Here is a 17,473-nt window from a genome sequence, read left to right as displayed (position 1 = left end):
TTATTTTCTCCTCATTTTTGAAATATTTTTGCTGGATGTAGAATTTTAAATTGACAGTTTTTTCCCTAGCAACTTAAAGATTACGTTATTACGTCATCTTTTAATCCTCATTGTTTCTGATGAAACCTGTTTGTTGTTGTTGTTTGTAGTTCTCCCATATCTGTCTTTTTTCTTTCAATTACTTTCTAGTTAATTTGCTTTTCACCAGTTTGCCTCTGATATGCCTAGGTGGAGTTTTCTTTGTATTTTTCCTTCTTGGGATCCTTAATGTTTATGTCTTTCATGTTATTTGGGTGAAATGCTGGCAGTCATTTCTTTACATTTTTTTCCTGTCCCATTCCCTCCTCTACTTCCAGGATTGCAGTTATGTGTATGTTAGACCATTTGATACTGTCTTGTGATGGTGATTTAAAAAAAAAAAATTGTTCTCCCTCTTCCCTCAGTTTGGGTAATCGTTATTGATCTCTCTTTAAGATCACTTTATCTCCCCCGCCCCAGACACACACCTTTTTTTGGTAATATCCAATATTCTGTGGTAACCATCCAAAAATTTTTTCATTTATATAGTGTACTTTTTCTAGAATTGGCATTTGGTTCTTTTTCATAGTTTACATTTCTGCTGAGATTTCTCATCTGTTCATTCATAGCTGCCATCTTTTTTCTTGATGACTTTGAATGCATTTATAGTAATAGCATATTTAGGATAGCAGCCCGTGTCTGCTAATTACAACAGATGGGTCATTTCAGGGTCTGTTTCTATTGGCAGGTTTTCCCTTAGATCACATGTCACCTTTCCTTGCTTATTCACATGCAGAGTGAATTTTTTGTTCATTGAACATTATGTATGTTACGTTGAGGGAGTCTGGCTTTTGCTATCTTCTTTGGTACCCTCCCCTACAAATTCCTACCTCTTCTGCCCCCATCTCTGCAGCACAACAAGACTGTTGCTCTCTTATGCTCCTTCTCCATTTTGTGATTTGGAAATTGTTCCCAGCAGAGTGAATGTTCGTTTTCCTTCCCTCGGTAGTCACAGTCCTAAGCTGCCTGTTTTCCACTGTCAAAAACAGCTCTCAGGTTTTCTCTAGTTTCTTTAGTTTTTTTAGGGCAGGAGGAGAAGTCTGCTTACTTTGTCATGGTCAGAAACAGAATTCTGTTGCAGTTTGATAATAAGTCAGATTGGTTGCCCAGTTTGTGCTGGTGCCCTACAGAGTGCTCTTTGCTGTAAATTTTTTCCTGATCACAGTCTTGGTATGAGAAAGAACGTTTGGGGAGTCATCTCCCTTATTTGTAAAACTAAACAGTTGGATTCACTCAGTGTGGCCAATATACATTGGTCCAGACTTTTTAGAAGGTGGCTTGGTGTATATGTTAAAATAAAAATGGTATATACCCTTTGACCCACTGATTCTACTTCTGAGTATTTATCCCCAAAAGACATGTCTCCAAAGAAACAATACTTGACAGTAAAATGGGGTCCTTTAAATATGTGCTTACTAAAAAATGTGTTTGTGAACCAGAACTTTGGGCACAACTGGTTTAAACAGCTTTATTTACTAAAGGTCTTCTGAGATCTTTTAATATGCCTTATATGCTCTGAGACGCTCAATGAATGGGCTTGTTTGATTTTGAGTTTCCTTGGGACAAAATCCTGTGAGGATCTGTGATTTGGATATACTCTTAGAGCTGGAATGAAGGCATGAAAAAGCACATTTTCTGGGCTTTTGATTGGCATGGTGGCAGTGGGCTCTTATTATGCCATCAACCACGGTGTGCAAGAAGCTTTCTTTTATGAAAATAGGCATGACTAAGGCTTTGTCTTCTGGCAACAGAAAAAGGCTGATGGTGACTAAAATGCGATGTTTTCACCTGACTGTGTTCCCACAGTCCTGTGTAGTTATGACTGTAAGGTTCTAAAGATACCCAGTGTTTAGAAATTGCCTCGTGAAACAGAAAGTAGCAAAGATGGGCTGTAATCTTTTTTTTCAATTTATTGCTAGAATTTTATTTGGTTGTTACAAAATCTGCAAGGGTATGTATATTAAAAGGGGGGCGCCATGAAAGGCAGCCAGAAGAGTAAGTTATCTTCAAGTTACCTGAGGTGCCAGGCTAATTTGATACTATATTTAAACCTTTCCAAGAAAGTAAAATAGCATAGGTAGGCAAAGGAATTGAGAGAGAGAAACAGAGCGAGAAGCATAGGCCATAATGAGGTAAGCGGACACCTTCATGGGAAAAGACTTCATCCCACTTTAACTAAATTTTCATATTTCTAGAAAAAAAACCAAGGTTAGCCAACACCAAGCTGAACATCATCTAAAGAAAAAAACCCAGCCCTTAAATATTTAAGGGTGTTGAGGTGCATTTTGTGGCAAGGCCAGCCCGCAGACCGGCATGCCGTGCTGCTCCCCTGGGTTTTGAGCCAGCCTGAGAGTTGCTGCGTAGTTAAACGCGTGAACCTTCAGGGTTCTTCATTTGACTATTCTGATGGACTTTGGCCTAAGGTCCAATCTCAAAGTTATAATCATTCATAATAGCTTAGAAAAATGTTGGGAGTAAGGTTTTTGTGCTGGCAAAACCCACGTGCTGAAACCTTGACTCAGTCGCTCTCGGCAGCCACACTACCCACCGGCCGACATTTATGAAACCTCCGCTGTGTGATAGGCACTGTGCCGGCGGGCGTACGGTGGGGCACAAGGTAGACGTGGTTCCTGTCCCTCGTTGGGAGGGGAGAGTCAGAGCAGTGATTGACAGTATCGGGGCAGAGCTGGAAGAGGGGACCCGGAGGGGAAGGGGAGGCGGAAGAGCAGGCAGCTCCGGCCGCAGACTGTCCCCTGCCACTGACCCTGTCCAGACCGTCCTCTACACCCCGTCTGCTTCCACACTGCAGCCTCTGTTAAAGCAGTGCCTTAATTCTGAGTTCCCGAAACCTTGTGCAGGGCACATGGTAGATATTTAATAAACTCAACCCTGAGGCTTCGTTCAAGACTGAGAGGAAAATGCCATCTACGGACGTTCTGATGAGTCGTGAGTCCCGGCCCGGTGTGCCCTTAGTCTCGATCACCGTTCTCAGTGGCTTCTGTGGGAGGGGTTCCAGTATAAGGCAAGGTCCCTCTTCTCAGGATGCCTCCAGTACCATCGTGGCTGCAGTTGGTCACACACGACAGCCGGTGCCCAGAGCTGGTCTAGGCTGTGCGGGCCTTACAGCCAGCGCCAGGAAACCTTGCCAACGGGTCAGAAGTAGTGGTGCCGTGCTCGGAAGCGCGGGATGGGCTACCGGAAGGAAGGAGGTGTGCTCCTCACCTTTTGTCTGCACTTTCCCCCTTGTTCCTCCTGCGCTCTGTCAGGTGGCCCTAGGAGGGCACCGCACGCGTGCTCACGCTGTGCTTGGGAAGAGCTGGGCGGGGCAGCACGGCTGTGACATTGGCAGCCTGCTGTTATGGGCGCTGTCCACCGGGGGAGATGTACGCTGGTCCAGACTTCTCGGAAGGTGGTTTTGTGTATACATGTAAATACAAATAACGCCCCATATACCTTTGACCCACCAATTCTACTTCTAAGTGTTTATCCCAAAGAGAGATATGTACAAGGATGTCTAATATTGTGATGGCGAAAAGCGAGAGAGAAGAGAAGTCATTTCTGTGTCAGCCAATGAGGATGGTTAAGTAAACATACTGTGGAATACTGTGAAACGATGGACAGCAATGGAATGGAGCTTCACAGTATGAATGCCACGTCCGGAAACATAGACAACTACGTGGCTTGTTAACATCACGTTACAGTACATGATACGATAACATTTCTATTTCTAGACTTGCTGCCACTTTGTATACAGTGTTGAGGAAAGGTGTTAAACACGCGTCCTGGGAAAACGGCAAGCTCCAGAGCCATGTGTGTTTAAAACATAATACACTGTATTTATTTTATGTACCTGTGTATTTATATCAATGCATAGGTTTAAAAACAATAAGGGTGCTTCCGAGAAGAGAACTGAAATGAAGAGGAGGTCAGGCGGACTTGGAGCACTATCCGTGTTGGAAATTCACAGTGAGAATGTGTTAACGAAAAAAATCTGTGTGATTAGAAATTACCAGAAGAATACATTAAAACATGTTCAGTGACCTATTTATTTTATAACTGGAAGTTTGTATACCTCTTAATCTCCCTCACCTATTTCACTCATCCCCCCTGCAACCACCTGTTTGTTCTCTATGTCTGTGAGTCTCTCTGTTTTGTTATGTTTTTTCGCTTGTTAAGTGAAATCATACAGTATTTGTCTGACTTCTTTCACTTAGCATAATACCTTCTAGGTCCATCCATGTTGTTGAAAATGGCAAGATTTTGTTCATTCTTACGGTTGAGTAATACTCCAGTGTATGTATGTATGTGTGTGTGTGCGTGTGCGTGCGTGTATGTGTGTGTGTGTGTGTGTATATATACACACACACACACACACACATACACGCACGCACACGCACACACTACATCTTATCCATTCATCTATTAGTGGACACTTAGTTTGCTTTCATATCTTGGCTATTGTAAATAATGCGGCCATTAACATAGGGGTGCACGTATCTTTTATATTGTGTATCTAATTAGTGTTTTTGTTTACTTCAGAAAGATATCCAGAAGTGGAATTGTTAGATTGTATGGTAGTTTTTAACTTTTTGAGGAACCTCCATACTGTTTTCCATAGTGGCTGCACCAATTTACATTCCCCCCAGCAGGGCACAAGGGTTCCCTTTTTTTCCACATCCTTGCCAACACTTTTTGTTTGTTGTCAGCCATTCTGATAGGCGTGAGGTTATATCTCATTGTTTTGTTTTGCATTTCCCTTATGATTAGTGATGTTCAGCATCTTTTCATGTGTCTGGCCGTCTGTATATCTTCTTTGGAAAAATGTCTACTCAGGTGCTCTGCCTATTTTTAATCGGGTTGTTTGGCTTTTTGATGTTGAGTTGTATGAGTTCTTTGTATATTTTGGATGTTAACCCTTTATCAGATATATTGTTTGCAAATACCTTCTCCTATTCAGTAGGTGGCCTTTTCATTTTGTTGATAGTTTCCTTTGCTGTGAAAAGTTCTTTCGTTGGAAGTAGTCCCATTTGTTTATTTTTGCTTTTGTTTCCCTTGCTCAAGAAGACAGATCCAAAAAAATACTGCTAAGATGATGTCGAAGAGCATACTGCTGATGTTTTCTTCTGGGAGTTTTATGGTTTCAGGTCTTAAATATAAGTTTTGAATCCATTTTGAGTGTATTCCTGTAAAAAAAGTAGTGCAGTTTGATGATTTTACATGTAGCTGTCCAGTTTTCCTAACATTGTTTTTTGAAGAGGCTGTCTTTTCCCCACTGTATATTCTTGCCTCCCTTGTCATAGATTAATTGATCGTGTAAGTTGGGTTTGTTTCTGGGCTCTATTCTGTTCCATTGATCTGTGTGTCTGTTTCTGTGCCAGTGCCATACTGTTTTGATTACTGTAGCTTTGTAGTATAGTTAGAAATCAGGGTGCATGATACCTCCAGCTTTGTTCTTAAGATTGTTTCAACTGTTTGGGGCCTGTTGCATTTTCATATAAATTTTAGAGTTATTTATTCTAGTTCTCTGAAAAATGCCATTGGTTTTTTGATAGGGACTGCACTGAATCTGTAGAGTGCCTTGGGTACTATGGTCATTTTAGCAATATTAATTCTTCCAATCCATGAATGTGTCTTTCCACCTGTTTGTGTCATCTTCAGTTTCTTTCATCGGTGTCTTATAGTTTTCTGAGTACAGGTCTTTTACCTCTTGGTAAGATTTATTCCTAGGTATTTTACTCTTTTTGATGGGATTGTTTCCTTAATTTCTCTTTGTGATAGTTCGTTTTCAGTGTATAGAAATGCAATAGATTTCTGTATATTAATTTTGTATCCTGCCCGTTTACCTAATTCATGTATTAGTTCTAATAGGTTTTTGGTGGCGTCATTAAGATTTTCTATATATAGTGTCATGTCATCTGCAGACAGTGACAGTTTTACTTCTTCCTTTCCAATTTGCATTCCTTTTGTTTCTTTTTCTCATCTGATTGCTGTGGCTGGGACTTCCAAAACTATGTTGTATCAAAGTGGCAGGAGTGGACATCCTTGTCTTCTTGTTTCTCTTCTCAGAGGAAATGCTTTCAGCTGTTCACCATTGAGTGTGATGTTGGCCGTTTGTCATATTATGGCCTTTGTCATGGTGAGGTATGTTTCCTCTTTGTTTCCTCTCAACTTTGTTGAGAGTTTTTAATCATAAATAGATGTTGAATTTTATCAAACGCTTTTTCTGCATTTATTGAGGTAATGATGATTTTTATTCTTCAGTTCATTAATGTGGTATATCACATTGATTGATTTGCAGATATCGAAACATGCTTGCATCTCTGATACAAATCCCACTTTATGGTGTATGATCTTTCTAATGTATTACTGAATTTGATTTGCTTACATTTTGTTGAGGATTTTTGCATCTATGTTTATCAGATATCGGCCTGTAATTTTCTGTTTTTTGTGATGTCCTTGTCTGGTTTTGGTATCATGGTGATGCTGGCCTCATCAGATGAGTTCGGAAAGCACTCTTTCCTCTTCAGTTTTCTGGAATAGTTTGAAAAGAATAGGTTTAACTTTTCTTCAGATGTTTGGTAGAATTCATCTGTGAAGTCATTTGGTCTTGGACTTTTGTCTGTTGGGGTTTTTTAAATTACAAGAATGCATTTTTTTAAAAGAGAAAACTTCTCAGAATTTTGGTAACAAGGCAGACAAGCTGCCAGGGAGTGTTTCAGACTCTCTGGATTAGCAGACATGTCCCGTTAACCACGAGGCAGTTTCACATCTGGCCACTGACACTGCAGTGTGTGGCTTGTGCCTCTGTGTCCTTGTGTGTAAAATGGAGGTGGTGTTGACCTCCTAGGTTACTGTGAGGACTGAATGAGTTGTTCCGTGTGCAGCCTGGCAGAGAGTAGGTGCCAACACGTTTGCCATTGTCATCTTCACTCTACGTTTTAATATGTGGATCATTCTGTAAGGTACTGAGCACATAATGAGTCTCTAGAATGTGTACAGATGGTATCTGGGGGCTGTTGCCTTTTGAGTGAGGTCAGGATCATAGCTTGAGAATTAGGTTCAGGAAAGGTGTGTGTCCAGGGAGCCAAACTGATGTAGTACAGGAACTTTGCTTTCCAGTGGTCAAACTTGATATGAAGAAAGAACTAAACACAGACACTTGAGGAATGACATGTGCCCAGGTGGTTCTGCTCAGATATCTCTCAGCAGTCGCTGGGGAGAATCTGGTCCAAAAAAGTCCTTGAGCCTAGAAAGGGGTGGGGGGGGGGGTGAGGAGAGTTACTGTTTAATGGGAACGGAGCTTCTCTTGGGGAATAAGAAGTAGTTCTGGGCATGGATGGTGGTAATGATTTTACGACAATGTGGATGTACTTGATGCCCCTGAACTGTACATGTAAAAATGACTGATGACAAATTTTATGTTATCTGTATTTTACCACAGTTAAAACAGAGAGAGAACGACAGGAAGGCACTGGCCAGCCTCTGGGAGTCCGCCTGGGCTGATAGAGGGAAGGGACCTTCACATTTTAGAATTAGTTGCTATCAGGTCATAAAAATTAAGCAATGATCCCTACTAATGTTTTGCAAAAGATGATACAAGGTGATCAAGCGGGCCATCGAGGCACAGGGACATGGTGTGGGTAATGAGGATGCTTTCTCTTAGTCCATGTGGTGGTCAGGGTTGTGTACCATTAGTCACCCGAGCAGGATTGCTTCGTAGTCCCTCAGGGTAACTCCAGAGGTCATGACTGAACAGCCTCCTTCTTTGAACAAATATTTACTGAGCGCCTGGTGTGCCAACCTGCCAGGTGCTGGATGGTCCTGGGTAAGACGTGACTCCCACCTATAGTTTGGTGTGTAAGTGGAGTCACCATGCCAACAGTTGAATTCAGCTGAGAACAGTAAGTGTTAGCGTGGATAAACGTTTTGTGTCGTGTGGGCTCCATTTATTGCTTTGAATACTAGATACCTAGTTGCCTCAGCACAAGGTATTGAGAAGTATTCTTTGTCCTCTCTCTTCTCCTTCTGTCATCAATGGAACGTCTGTATGTCCGTGGGTCTTTTTCTGGGCCCTCGATGCTTTCCTGAGTTCTGCTTGTCTGTTCCTCTAGCACCACACTGTCTCTGTCATGGTAGCTTTTACGTCCACCAGGTACCTTTTCAAGAGTGTGCTTACCAGCCTTTATCCTTCGTTATTTCCAAATACATTTTAGAATTAGTTTATTAAATCCCATCAGATAAAAATTAACCCCTCTGGGTTTTCATTGGGCTTGAAGGAATGGATTTGTTTGCAGAATTGAATATTCCTGTCCATGAATATGGTATATCAGTTGGTTGGTTTGTTTCTTATGGTGTTTCCAACTCCCAAATAAAAGAGTTGTGTATGCCACTTGGAACTAGTTGTCCCCTATCCCTTATTACCTACACACTGAACTGTGGGGAAGTCCGTTTCTCATTGCAATGTACTTTACTGGTCCCTTTAGGAAGGACCACGTTGCTTTGGCTGATCTGCTCCAGTCTTGGGAGAGAGGAGCAGTGGAGGGTGGGGCTTCCTCTTATTTTGTTCTGCATCTGTGTTTATAAGTGAGATTGTCCCGCGATCACCTTGTTGCGTTTTGAGATAAAAGTTTCTCTAGCCTCATAAAATGAGTTGGGGCGAGTGCCCTCCTAATTCAGTTCATGATAAATTTGAGTTCAGTTGGCGGATTTGTTCTTTGAATGAGGGCAGGACTCCCCAGTGGAGCCATCTGGAACTTGAGTTGACTGTGAAGTCTTGACCAAGAAGATGGGGTCCTTGAAGCTTGGGGGGGAGTGGTCTGGAGACAGCGTGGAGGAAGGGGCCACCTTGTGTTGGGTGGCCCAGAGTAGTGTGTGCAGCAGCAGGTGAGACTGCACCCTGGCTACTGGTCAGGGGCGGCGGGGATGGAGGTCAGAGCTGCACCTAGGGCTGTCCTTGTCCTGCTAGGGCTGTGACCTCCCAGTTGGTGCCTTCTTGGTGAAGCCAGCAAAGCAGAGGCTCCGTCTGCCCCAGGGGCTCCCCAAGCGGTGGGTGTTGGGGCAGGATTAGCTGGGTCCCCGGAGACCCACCTCCTGCAACTAGCACCGTTGAAAGTCAGCTGGGCAAAGCCAGTTTGAATAAGCAAACCCTTCTTAGGCCTGCTTTTCTCATTCAAGGAAAAGAATGGAATGAATTTCTGGTTCTTGCGTCCTGAAAGATGACCAAGGCTGTGTCCCAGAGAAATACCCTTACGGCAGCAAGGCTGAGCTCAGATGTGCGTCCCCCTCCTCTGCCCACCTCCCCTTTCCCTGCTGTCAGAATCCATCTCCCTCTTTACCACATCCCATGAGCTGCTGTTTCCTGATAATGACTGAGATTTTGAGCCTCTAACAGTCTGTTTGCTACCAGTCCTTTGCATGTTTCCCTTACGAGGACCTTTGGGGACCAGGCAGGCACCACAGCTTTTCCTGTGTGTACTTTATCAGAGTCGGGTGAGTTCATGGGACACGCTGACAGAGATGTTCCGGGTGGGGCTCCCTTGAAGCACAGAAGTACGGAGAGGGTGGCCGGTGGGCCTGGCACTCACCTGGGCCTTGGGGCCCGCAGGAGAGCTGAGCTGTCCCTGGTCATCGTGGTGCGTTTCTCTGCTGAGCCGTGGACAGGTAGGCAAAACGGGGCGAGGTAGGGCCACTGGTCTGCTCGGTCCTCGGAGCCCCACAGAGAACAGCTGCTTCGTGCTCGCCGGGTTCCTGCCGCTCCCGTTCACGCCCGAGGAGCAGACAGCCCCAGAATCTTCGTCGCTTACAGTAGCAAACCTCCACTGCACGTTCAGGGTCTTCGTGCCGGAGCCCAGACTGAAAGGGCAGCGGTACCCAGGGCGAGCTGTACAGCGAACCGCAGGAGCCCGAGGCCCCGGCCGAGCCAGCCCGCGGTGTCGGCGGGGTGGGGGACACTCTGTGTGCAGGTCGCACGTGGCAGCCTGTCCAGCAGCTTCCGGAGCAGGAGCCCCGTCCGCTAGTCTTCCGTGGATGCAGCGTGCGCAGTGCTGGGCGGGGAGGGGCTTCTCCCATGCTTGAGTCACTAAATGAGTGAGCGTAAACCCACGGAAGGTTCTAGTTTGATTTCTTATACAAGGAAGTTGAAAGTCACGTTTTTAAAAGGAGCCACGGGGCTTATAAAATTGCTTAAAAACCAGTGTCAGAAGAATGTCGTCCTTGTGTGCCATTTCCCTGATTTTATTGATGTTTTGCTCGAATTCTGTCTTGTTTCAGGGAAATAGTGGAACATATGGTTCAGCACTTTAAAACACAGATCTTTGGGGATCGGAAACCAGTGTTTGATGGAAGGAAGAATCTCTACACAGCGATGCCCCTTCCAATTGGGAGGGATAAGGTGAGCTCACAGAGGTGGGTTGGATCGAGCAGTGTGCGAGAAGTAAAGTCCGTTGTCCTCTTGTCACACACTGAACCACTTCACCCAGGAGGAAGGAGCCGCTAATTGGTCGTGTGCTTCATCGTGAGATCCACAGAAACTGCCTTCCGTGTGCCGTGGTTTTCAGTGGCAGAGGGTTAAGTTGTCTAAGTGCAGAGAAAGACGTTGAGAACTTCTTGAAACCACTAAACTTTTAAATGTAAAGCACACACGTGCACGCACATGCCCCAAACCAGCACCAGACAGGAGCCTGGATGACAAGGCGGGGCTGTAAAGACCTACGGAGAAGTATGTTTGCACAGGTGAGTGTGTGTGGGACAGAGGCGGTAAAACACACAGCCTTCGTTCAGCCGCTCAGCCGTAGCCAGTGATTCATCTGAACTGATGCTCATAATTGGTCAGCCTGGGAGTAGCGGTTGGTTTAAGCCTTTCCTTGTTGTCTTTGTCCTTACCGTGGTTTTATTTAAAAAGCAGTGAAATTTCTGCCCAGAAGCTCTTACTTCTTGGCCTATCTTTCAACCAATGGGCTGCTCTGGGATGATGGGCCTTGTTTATAAGAGAGGAGGACCAAGGACGGCTTGGAAATCATTTTTACCCGTACTTTAAAAAAAAACCCAGACTCGTAATTTAACAGTTATCCCAACGAGACTGTAGAATCTGATTCCCTTCAAGAATGACCCACGCAATCAGCTTCTTAGCCCCAGGGTCCCCGAGAGGGAAGACAGCTCAGAGCTTAGAGGGTCTCCTGCAAGTTCTCCACAGACGTGTGTTTGCTCTTGCATTTTAATGACGATCCGTCTGAATGGCCACAGCAGCGGGGCTGGCTGGGAAGTGTGGTGAAGTGTGACGCTCAGATAGGAGGAGTCGTTAGGGCCAAGGGCAGGCCAGTGGTGATAAGGGCTCTGTCCCCGCAGGGCCTTGCTGTGATTCTAGGAGATAACAGTGGTGCTCGGCCCAGCCCTGCCTGGCTGGTGGGGGGGGGGGTGGGGGGTGGGGATTGACATGGTTTTGAATTTGGAGGAGCCCCAGGACCCAGTGCCTGTCAGCTGAGCAGTCACCCCTTGCTAATTAACATGCTCTCCATTTGAAATGTGTGAGTTATAGTTTTGTGTTTAATTTGCACATTTGTTTTTGTTTAAAGTTCTATAAGAAAGAAAAGCATAAGGAGTTTATTCACAGTTTTGTCTGTACATATTTATAATTAGATACTAGGAGGGGCTAAGGAGTATTTTTCCTTCAGAAGGGGTGGGGAGGATGTATGGTGTTCAAATTTGAGACACATCGTTGTGGACGTTAACACGGGTTCTAGGGGAATAATAAGTCTGATCCGAGGCCTGGCTTCGCCCTTAACTCGTGGTGGGACCTTGGGTAAGCTGCTCACCTGCCACCCCTATAAAATGGGGAGATGGTATAGACACTACCTCCCAGGGGCCTTGTGACAATTGAATGGGTGAACACACCCCAAGAAAAGCTTCTCCACCTTCAGTGTGCCTCCTGCAGCCCTGGGGCCTCTGCTAAGTGCTGGTTCTGGTTCAGGGTCTGGGGTGTCTGCATCTCTAAGCCGCTCTCCTGGTGATGCCTGTAGAACACCTGGGACACAGTCCACACTTAGCAGATGCTAATAGGTGCTGTTGCTGGTCCAAGGGTTCGCATCTATCGTCTTGACCCATGTCCGTGTGGACGCCCTGATGCCCACAGCAGCCCTTCGTACGTATTGCCAAGACTCAGTGGGCATCAGTGTCTCTTAAATTGAGTCCCACCCATCCTCATCCTTTTTTCAGGTGAGCTGAGAGGACCTAGCCAAGGCCACAGCGTTTGGTTAGCGTGGGTCTCCAGATTCCAGACCCCTCCTTCCAGTTGTCTTTAAGGTTCTGTCAAATATTCGTGAGATGCAGAAATTAATCTCTTCTGTTTGAGAGCTAATGTAAGATGTTAACCTTTTCTATTTCCGTATGTTCACATCTTGGAGCAAAGTGTCATCCTTTTTTTTTTTTTCATTTTACGTTTGCTCTCTTTTCTATACAGTACTTTTCTTTGTGTCATGGGCACTTTTGTAGTAAGAGAAGACATCCTTTAATGTCCCGGAAACCCTGTGTCTGCTAGCGGCTGCCCGGGGGCCGCAGGTGGCTCTGCACAGGTCTGTGCACAGACTGTGGCCCCGGGCCCTTACTCAGGGAAGGCAGCTGTTTGCGATCTACTCCTGCTCTCTCCTACTAGCGACCCCCCCGCCACACGCACACGCACACGCACACGTGCGCGCACACGCGCGCGCCCCTTGATCCCAGCCCTGTCGTGTCTGGAAGACCCGGTGCACCAGGCCAGCCCTTCCCTACCCACGTGGAGACCGAGGAGTCTGTGAGGGCCGTTCACGGTCTGGGGTTTCACTTCTGGACCCTCTGCAGCAGGAGCATGACATGAGTTGCAAAGGGGAATGTGTGTCATTTGTTGGCCTTGTTGCTGGGTCCAGCCCTCCCCCAGCGGGTCTGCAGCTTCCTGGACCTACAGCCTCTATGTGTTTATTCAGGGAAGGTGTGAGCGTCTCCTGAGAAGGAAGCGCCCCGTGAGGCCAGGCACGAACTCGGATGGGTAGCAGACCCTGCGTGGAAGGCGTTCCAGCCTTCAGAGTCCACGGCGCCCCTTCTCCCCCTGCACCACGCCCCGGACCGCGAGCCGGGCTGCCTGTGCCCCGCTGGCCACTGCTGACCTGGGGTGACGGGCTGGAGAGTCTGAGCAGGGTGGTGAGGCCTCTGCACTTGGAGGGTCGCAGGCCTGAGGAGGGGCAGGAGGGGAGGGCAGAGGCGGTGGGGGCCAGGGAGCCGTCCTTGGGGCCTCCTTGGCGAGCCCACAGGTGGAGGGTCTGCCCGGCCTCGTTTGCCCCTCAGGCAGTCCTGCTGCCTTCGGACTGAGGGTCCCTCCAGTGAACCTGTGGCAGTTTTTTTTTTTAATAAATTTTATTTATTTATTTGTTTGTTTGTTTGTTTGTTTATGGCTGCGTTGGGTCTTCATTGCTGCGCATGGGCTTTCTCTAGCCACGGCAAGCGGGGCTAACTCTTCGTCCTGGTGCGCAGGCTTCTCATTGCGGTGGCTTCTCTTATTGCGGAGCACGGGCTGTAGGCACGTGGGTTTCAGTAGTTGTGGCTGGCGGGCTCTAGGGCACAGGCTCAGTAGTTGTGACGCACGGGCTTAGCTGCTCCGCAGCATGTGGGATCTTCCCGGACCAGGGCTCGAACCCGTGTCCCCTGCATTGGCAGGCGGGTTCCTAGCCGCTGCGCCACCAGGGAGGCCCAGGCCTGCGGCATCTGTCAGCGAGCTTTGGCCTGTTGGCGGGTCGAGGTGCTCGGCAAGCACGGCTCCTCAGCCGCGCAGCCCCTCCCTGGACCTGTCGTTCTCCTGCCGCCGTCACTGAATTCCCGGCCGTCTCCCAACGCTTTGTCCCGGGTCATCTGAGGACGGGCTGCTCGTTGACGGGATCTGTTGCTGTGCCGGTCACAGAAGACCTGCGCTCCCAGCGCCCTGTGCGCATGGAGCCTGGCAACCCCGAGGCCCTGCCAGCACTGTCACTCCTTCCTGAGGGATGGATGGCAGCCACATCTGGACAAGCAAAGCCCGCTGGGCGCCGTGGCTGCCGCTCCCTGGCCGCGCACGCCTCTCCTTGCTCTTGTCGGTGCTGCTTCCGAGCTGCACGGCGGCACCAAGCGGGACTCTTCCTGTCCCAGTTCTCGTCTGTCGCCCTGGTGGCGTTCAGACAGAAGGGACTGAGTGTGTGGCTGTGGTCTGCCTGGAGACATTGACTCTCACATCTGCCTCACCGTTTTCCAGGCCTGGGGTGGCGTCCCTGCTAACGTTGTCCATATTCAAAAGCTGGCAGTGGTCGCCTTCCTGTGTCGCAGCTTCTGGGCTGCCGGCATCCTCGGTTGGCACAGGCATCTGTGTGGCGCGTGGGCTGCCCTCCTGTCCCGTATTACAGACGGCACCCAAGGGAGCCACAGAGGTTACAGAGCTGGGAGCCCGCACACTGCCCTTGGGTGCTGCGTGGTTGGGACCAGAGCTACAGGGTGCTCAGAGGTTGGAGTGTCTTGGTGTGTGGAGCGCGTCCAGTGGCCGGCAGCCCAGACGGACATGAGGACTGCTCTTGGGCTCGTGTCACAGCTGAAGCCCGGTGCCACCCTGCCCCTGGAGTGACATTTCTGTTGAAGTCTCCATCATCCCTAAGATATTAGATGCCTGTACCAGTCGGCCTCTTGAGACGTGACTGACAGAGAATGTTGTGGAGCCTGGAGCTTATTCTGTTCCCTTTTTATGGGGGCCAAGGGGAGGCTGGTCTAGAATCTGTTTAAAAATAGAGGACTTCGGGCTTCCCTGGTGGCGCAGTGGTTGAGAGTCCGCCTGCCGATGCAGGGGACACGGGTTCGTGCCCCGGTCCGGGAAGATCCCACATGCCGTGGAGCGGCTGGGCCCGTGAGCCATGGCCGCTGAGCCTGCGCGTCCGGAGCCTGTGCTCCGCAACGGGAGAGGCCACAACAGTGAGAGAGGCCCACGTACCGCAAAAAAAAAAAAAAAAAAAAAAAAAAAAAAATAGAGGACTTCGTGGTGGTGCAGTGGTTAAGAATCCACCTGCCAATGCAGGGGACACGGGTTCGAGCCCTGGTCCAGGAAGATCCCACATGCCATGGAGCAACTAAGCCTGCGCACCACAACTACTTAGCCTGTGCTCTAGAGCCCGCGAGCCACAACTACTGAGCCCACGTGCCACAACTACTGAAGCCCGCGCGCCTAGAGCCCGTGCTCCACAACAAGAGAAGCCACCACAATGAGAGGCCCGCGCACCGCAATGAAGAGTAGCCCCTGCTCGCCACAACTAGAGAAAGCCCACACACAGCAACGAAGACCCAACACAGCCAAAAATAAATAAATTACAGAAATAAATAAATAAAGGAAGGGTGTTTTAAAATAAATAAAATAAAAATAGGAGTACCTTTTGCTAAAGGAAAATATGCCCCTCTGAATCCCACTCAGTTGGATTATAGAGGCATTTTTAAAGAATGACATTGACAAGCATCTAATTAGCTCCGGTTCACAGAATTCTTCTTTAGATGCACCAGGTGCTGCTGGGTGGAGACGTGTGCGGTAGGCGTGAAGTGCCCACTGTACACGTTGGTGTGTGAGAAGGAAACTAGCGTGCGGTCTCCACCCACCTGTTAGCCATGTCCTTGGTGCACCATGTCTGAATAGGCGGAAGTGCTTACCCCCTCTGCTGACGCGCGAGCAGGTCTCTGCTGGTCCACGCTCAAGCCCTCCCCCGCACCCTCCCCCATGGCCACCATCCTGATGACCTGGGTTAAATGGACCCTTCCTTGACTGGTTTTATCAACTGTGTGTGCATCTTTAACATGTTTTGCCCTGAGGCGAGTCATACTGCAGTGTGCCCCTGTGGCTTGCCGCTTTTATTCAGTATTAGATGCTTGAAATCCATCCATTGTGAAGGACGTGTTCCTTTTTCCCTGCTCTGTTCTCCCTTCGATGGACCTCGGGCCGTTCCCATTTTGGGGCCGTCAGGCTTGGTGTGTGGGCCTGTGCTGGAGCACACCTAGGACACAGGTGTGCAGGGGGCTTTGGTGCAGTCTGGTTGCTGCTCTGGTGATGTCTGGATGGGCTGTGGCAAGTGCAGGAGGGAGGGAGCCCCTGCGAGTGCAGAGTGAGCAGAGGAGCTGAGCACAGGCTGTCAGGTGAGAGGGGGAAGGAGGGCGTGAATGAATGAGCGAGGCTGGTGCCAGGACCTCTCGCCCCCGCCCCGCCCCGGGTCATCACGTGGTGAGTGGAAGGGCCTTTGACATCAGCCCAGCTGGCTCCCAGTCCCACGTCTGCCCTTTCATGGTTGTGTGGCCTTGGGCTGGACTGTCAGTCTGAGGGTCTGTGTTTTTTGTATAACGCATGGTGAACAAGTCTCCCTTGCTGGGATTTTTGGGTGTTTAAGGATAAAGTATATAGTCTGTGCCCTACCAATAGATGTTCCATAAACACAGGGAAGTATTACCAGCAAATATCAGAATTGCTTCAGTCATCAGCTGTGTGTGTGATGCTCAGGGTGCATTAGTCAGTCGCCAAATAATAAGTTACCGTTTCAGTGGTGGAGTGAAGGCACCGGGTAAAGGTGTGTCTGGGCATCGCATGGAGCAGGGTGGGTGGGCGTGGTGAGGGGCGAAGGACATACTGGGAGGTGGGGAGAGAAGTGGATTTGCTGTTCATCGAGGGTTGGCTCCAGAGGGCGCACCTTGGACCATTGTCCTGAACACCCGCCACTGGCTGCACGCGGCTGTGTGCACTCAAATCTACTAGAAGTTAATGAAGCTAAAAGTTTAGTTCTGCAACTCCCACCAGCCACGTTTCAAGTGCTCAGTGGTCACAAGTGGCCCGTGGCTTCTGTCCTGGTCAGCTCAAGAAAAGACTGTTTCCATTACCACAGAAAGTTCTGTTGGAAAGGGCTGTTATGAACACTGAGTGCTACTGTGTAAATGTTCTGAGGTCTTGCTGAGAATTTTAGTTTCTTCCCAGGGAATTCTGGTTGGTCTTGTGGTAGCTGAAGGTACTTTCTCCACCATCTTGTACCTGGCGATGCTGGTACCGCAGCACTTTCCTGTTGCACAGATGGGCATAGACAGCCCTTGGAACAGCATCAGGGCTTGTTTGCCTGGGGAAGAGCCTGGCTTGTCCCCACTGCCCACACGCTTCATTCAGTGCCTGTGATCTGCCCACGTTTTATTGTAACGTCGAGGGAATTGGGGGACGCACGCCCGTCTAGGCTGTTGTAGCGTCGAGGGAATTGGGGGACGCACGCCCGTCTAGGCTGTTGTAGCGTCGAGGGAATTGGGGGACGCACGCCCGTCTAGGCTGTTGGTAGCGTTTTGTTCCGTTTTACCTCATGTCTGTTCTGAGAAGGCTTTTCTTCATGATTTATTCACTGCAAAA

At 48.3% G+C, this 17,473-nt stretch overlaps 1 protein-coding gene across 6 annotated transcripts in view; it reads left to right on the top strand.

The window, feature by feature from the left end:
* Positions 1–17,473, top strand: part of AGO2 (argonaute RISC catalytic component 2) — a 104,108-nt gene that overhangs the window by 51,773 nt on the left and 34,862 nt on the right. For all 6 annotated transcript variants that reach the window (XM_059995239.1, XM_059995238.1, XM_059995237.1 and 3 more), the window contains one exon: positions 10,348–10,468. In XM_059995239.1, the coding sequence (XP_059851222.1) occupies positions 10,348–10,468 (121 nt within the window). The remainder of the gene's footprint in view (positions 1–10,347; positions 10,469–17,473) is intronic.

This window comes from Delphinus delphis, chromosome 17 (assembly GCF_949987515.2).
Source record: "Delphinus delphis chromosome 17, mDelDel1.2, whole genome shotgun sequence".
Lineage (NCBI taxonomy): Eukaryota > Metazoa > Chordata > Mammalia > Artiodactyla > Delphinidae > Delphinus > Delphinus delphis.
This window is presented reverse-complemented; position numbering and strand designations above follow the sequence as displayed.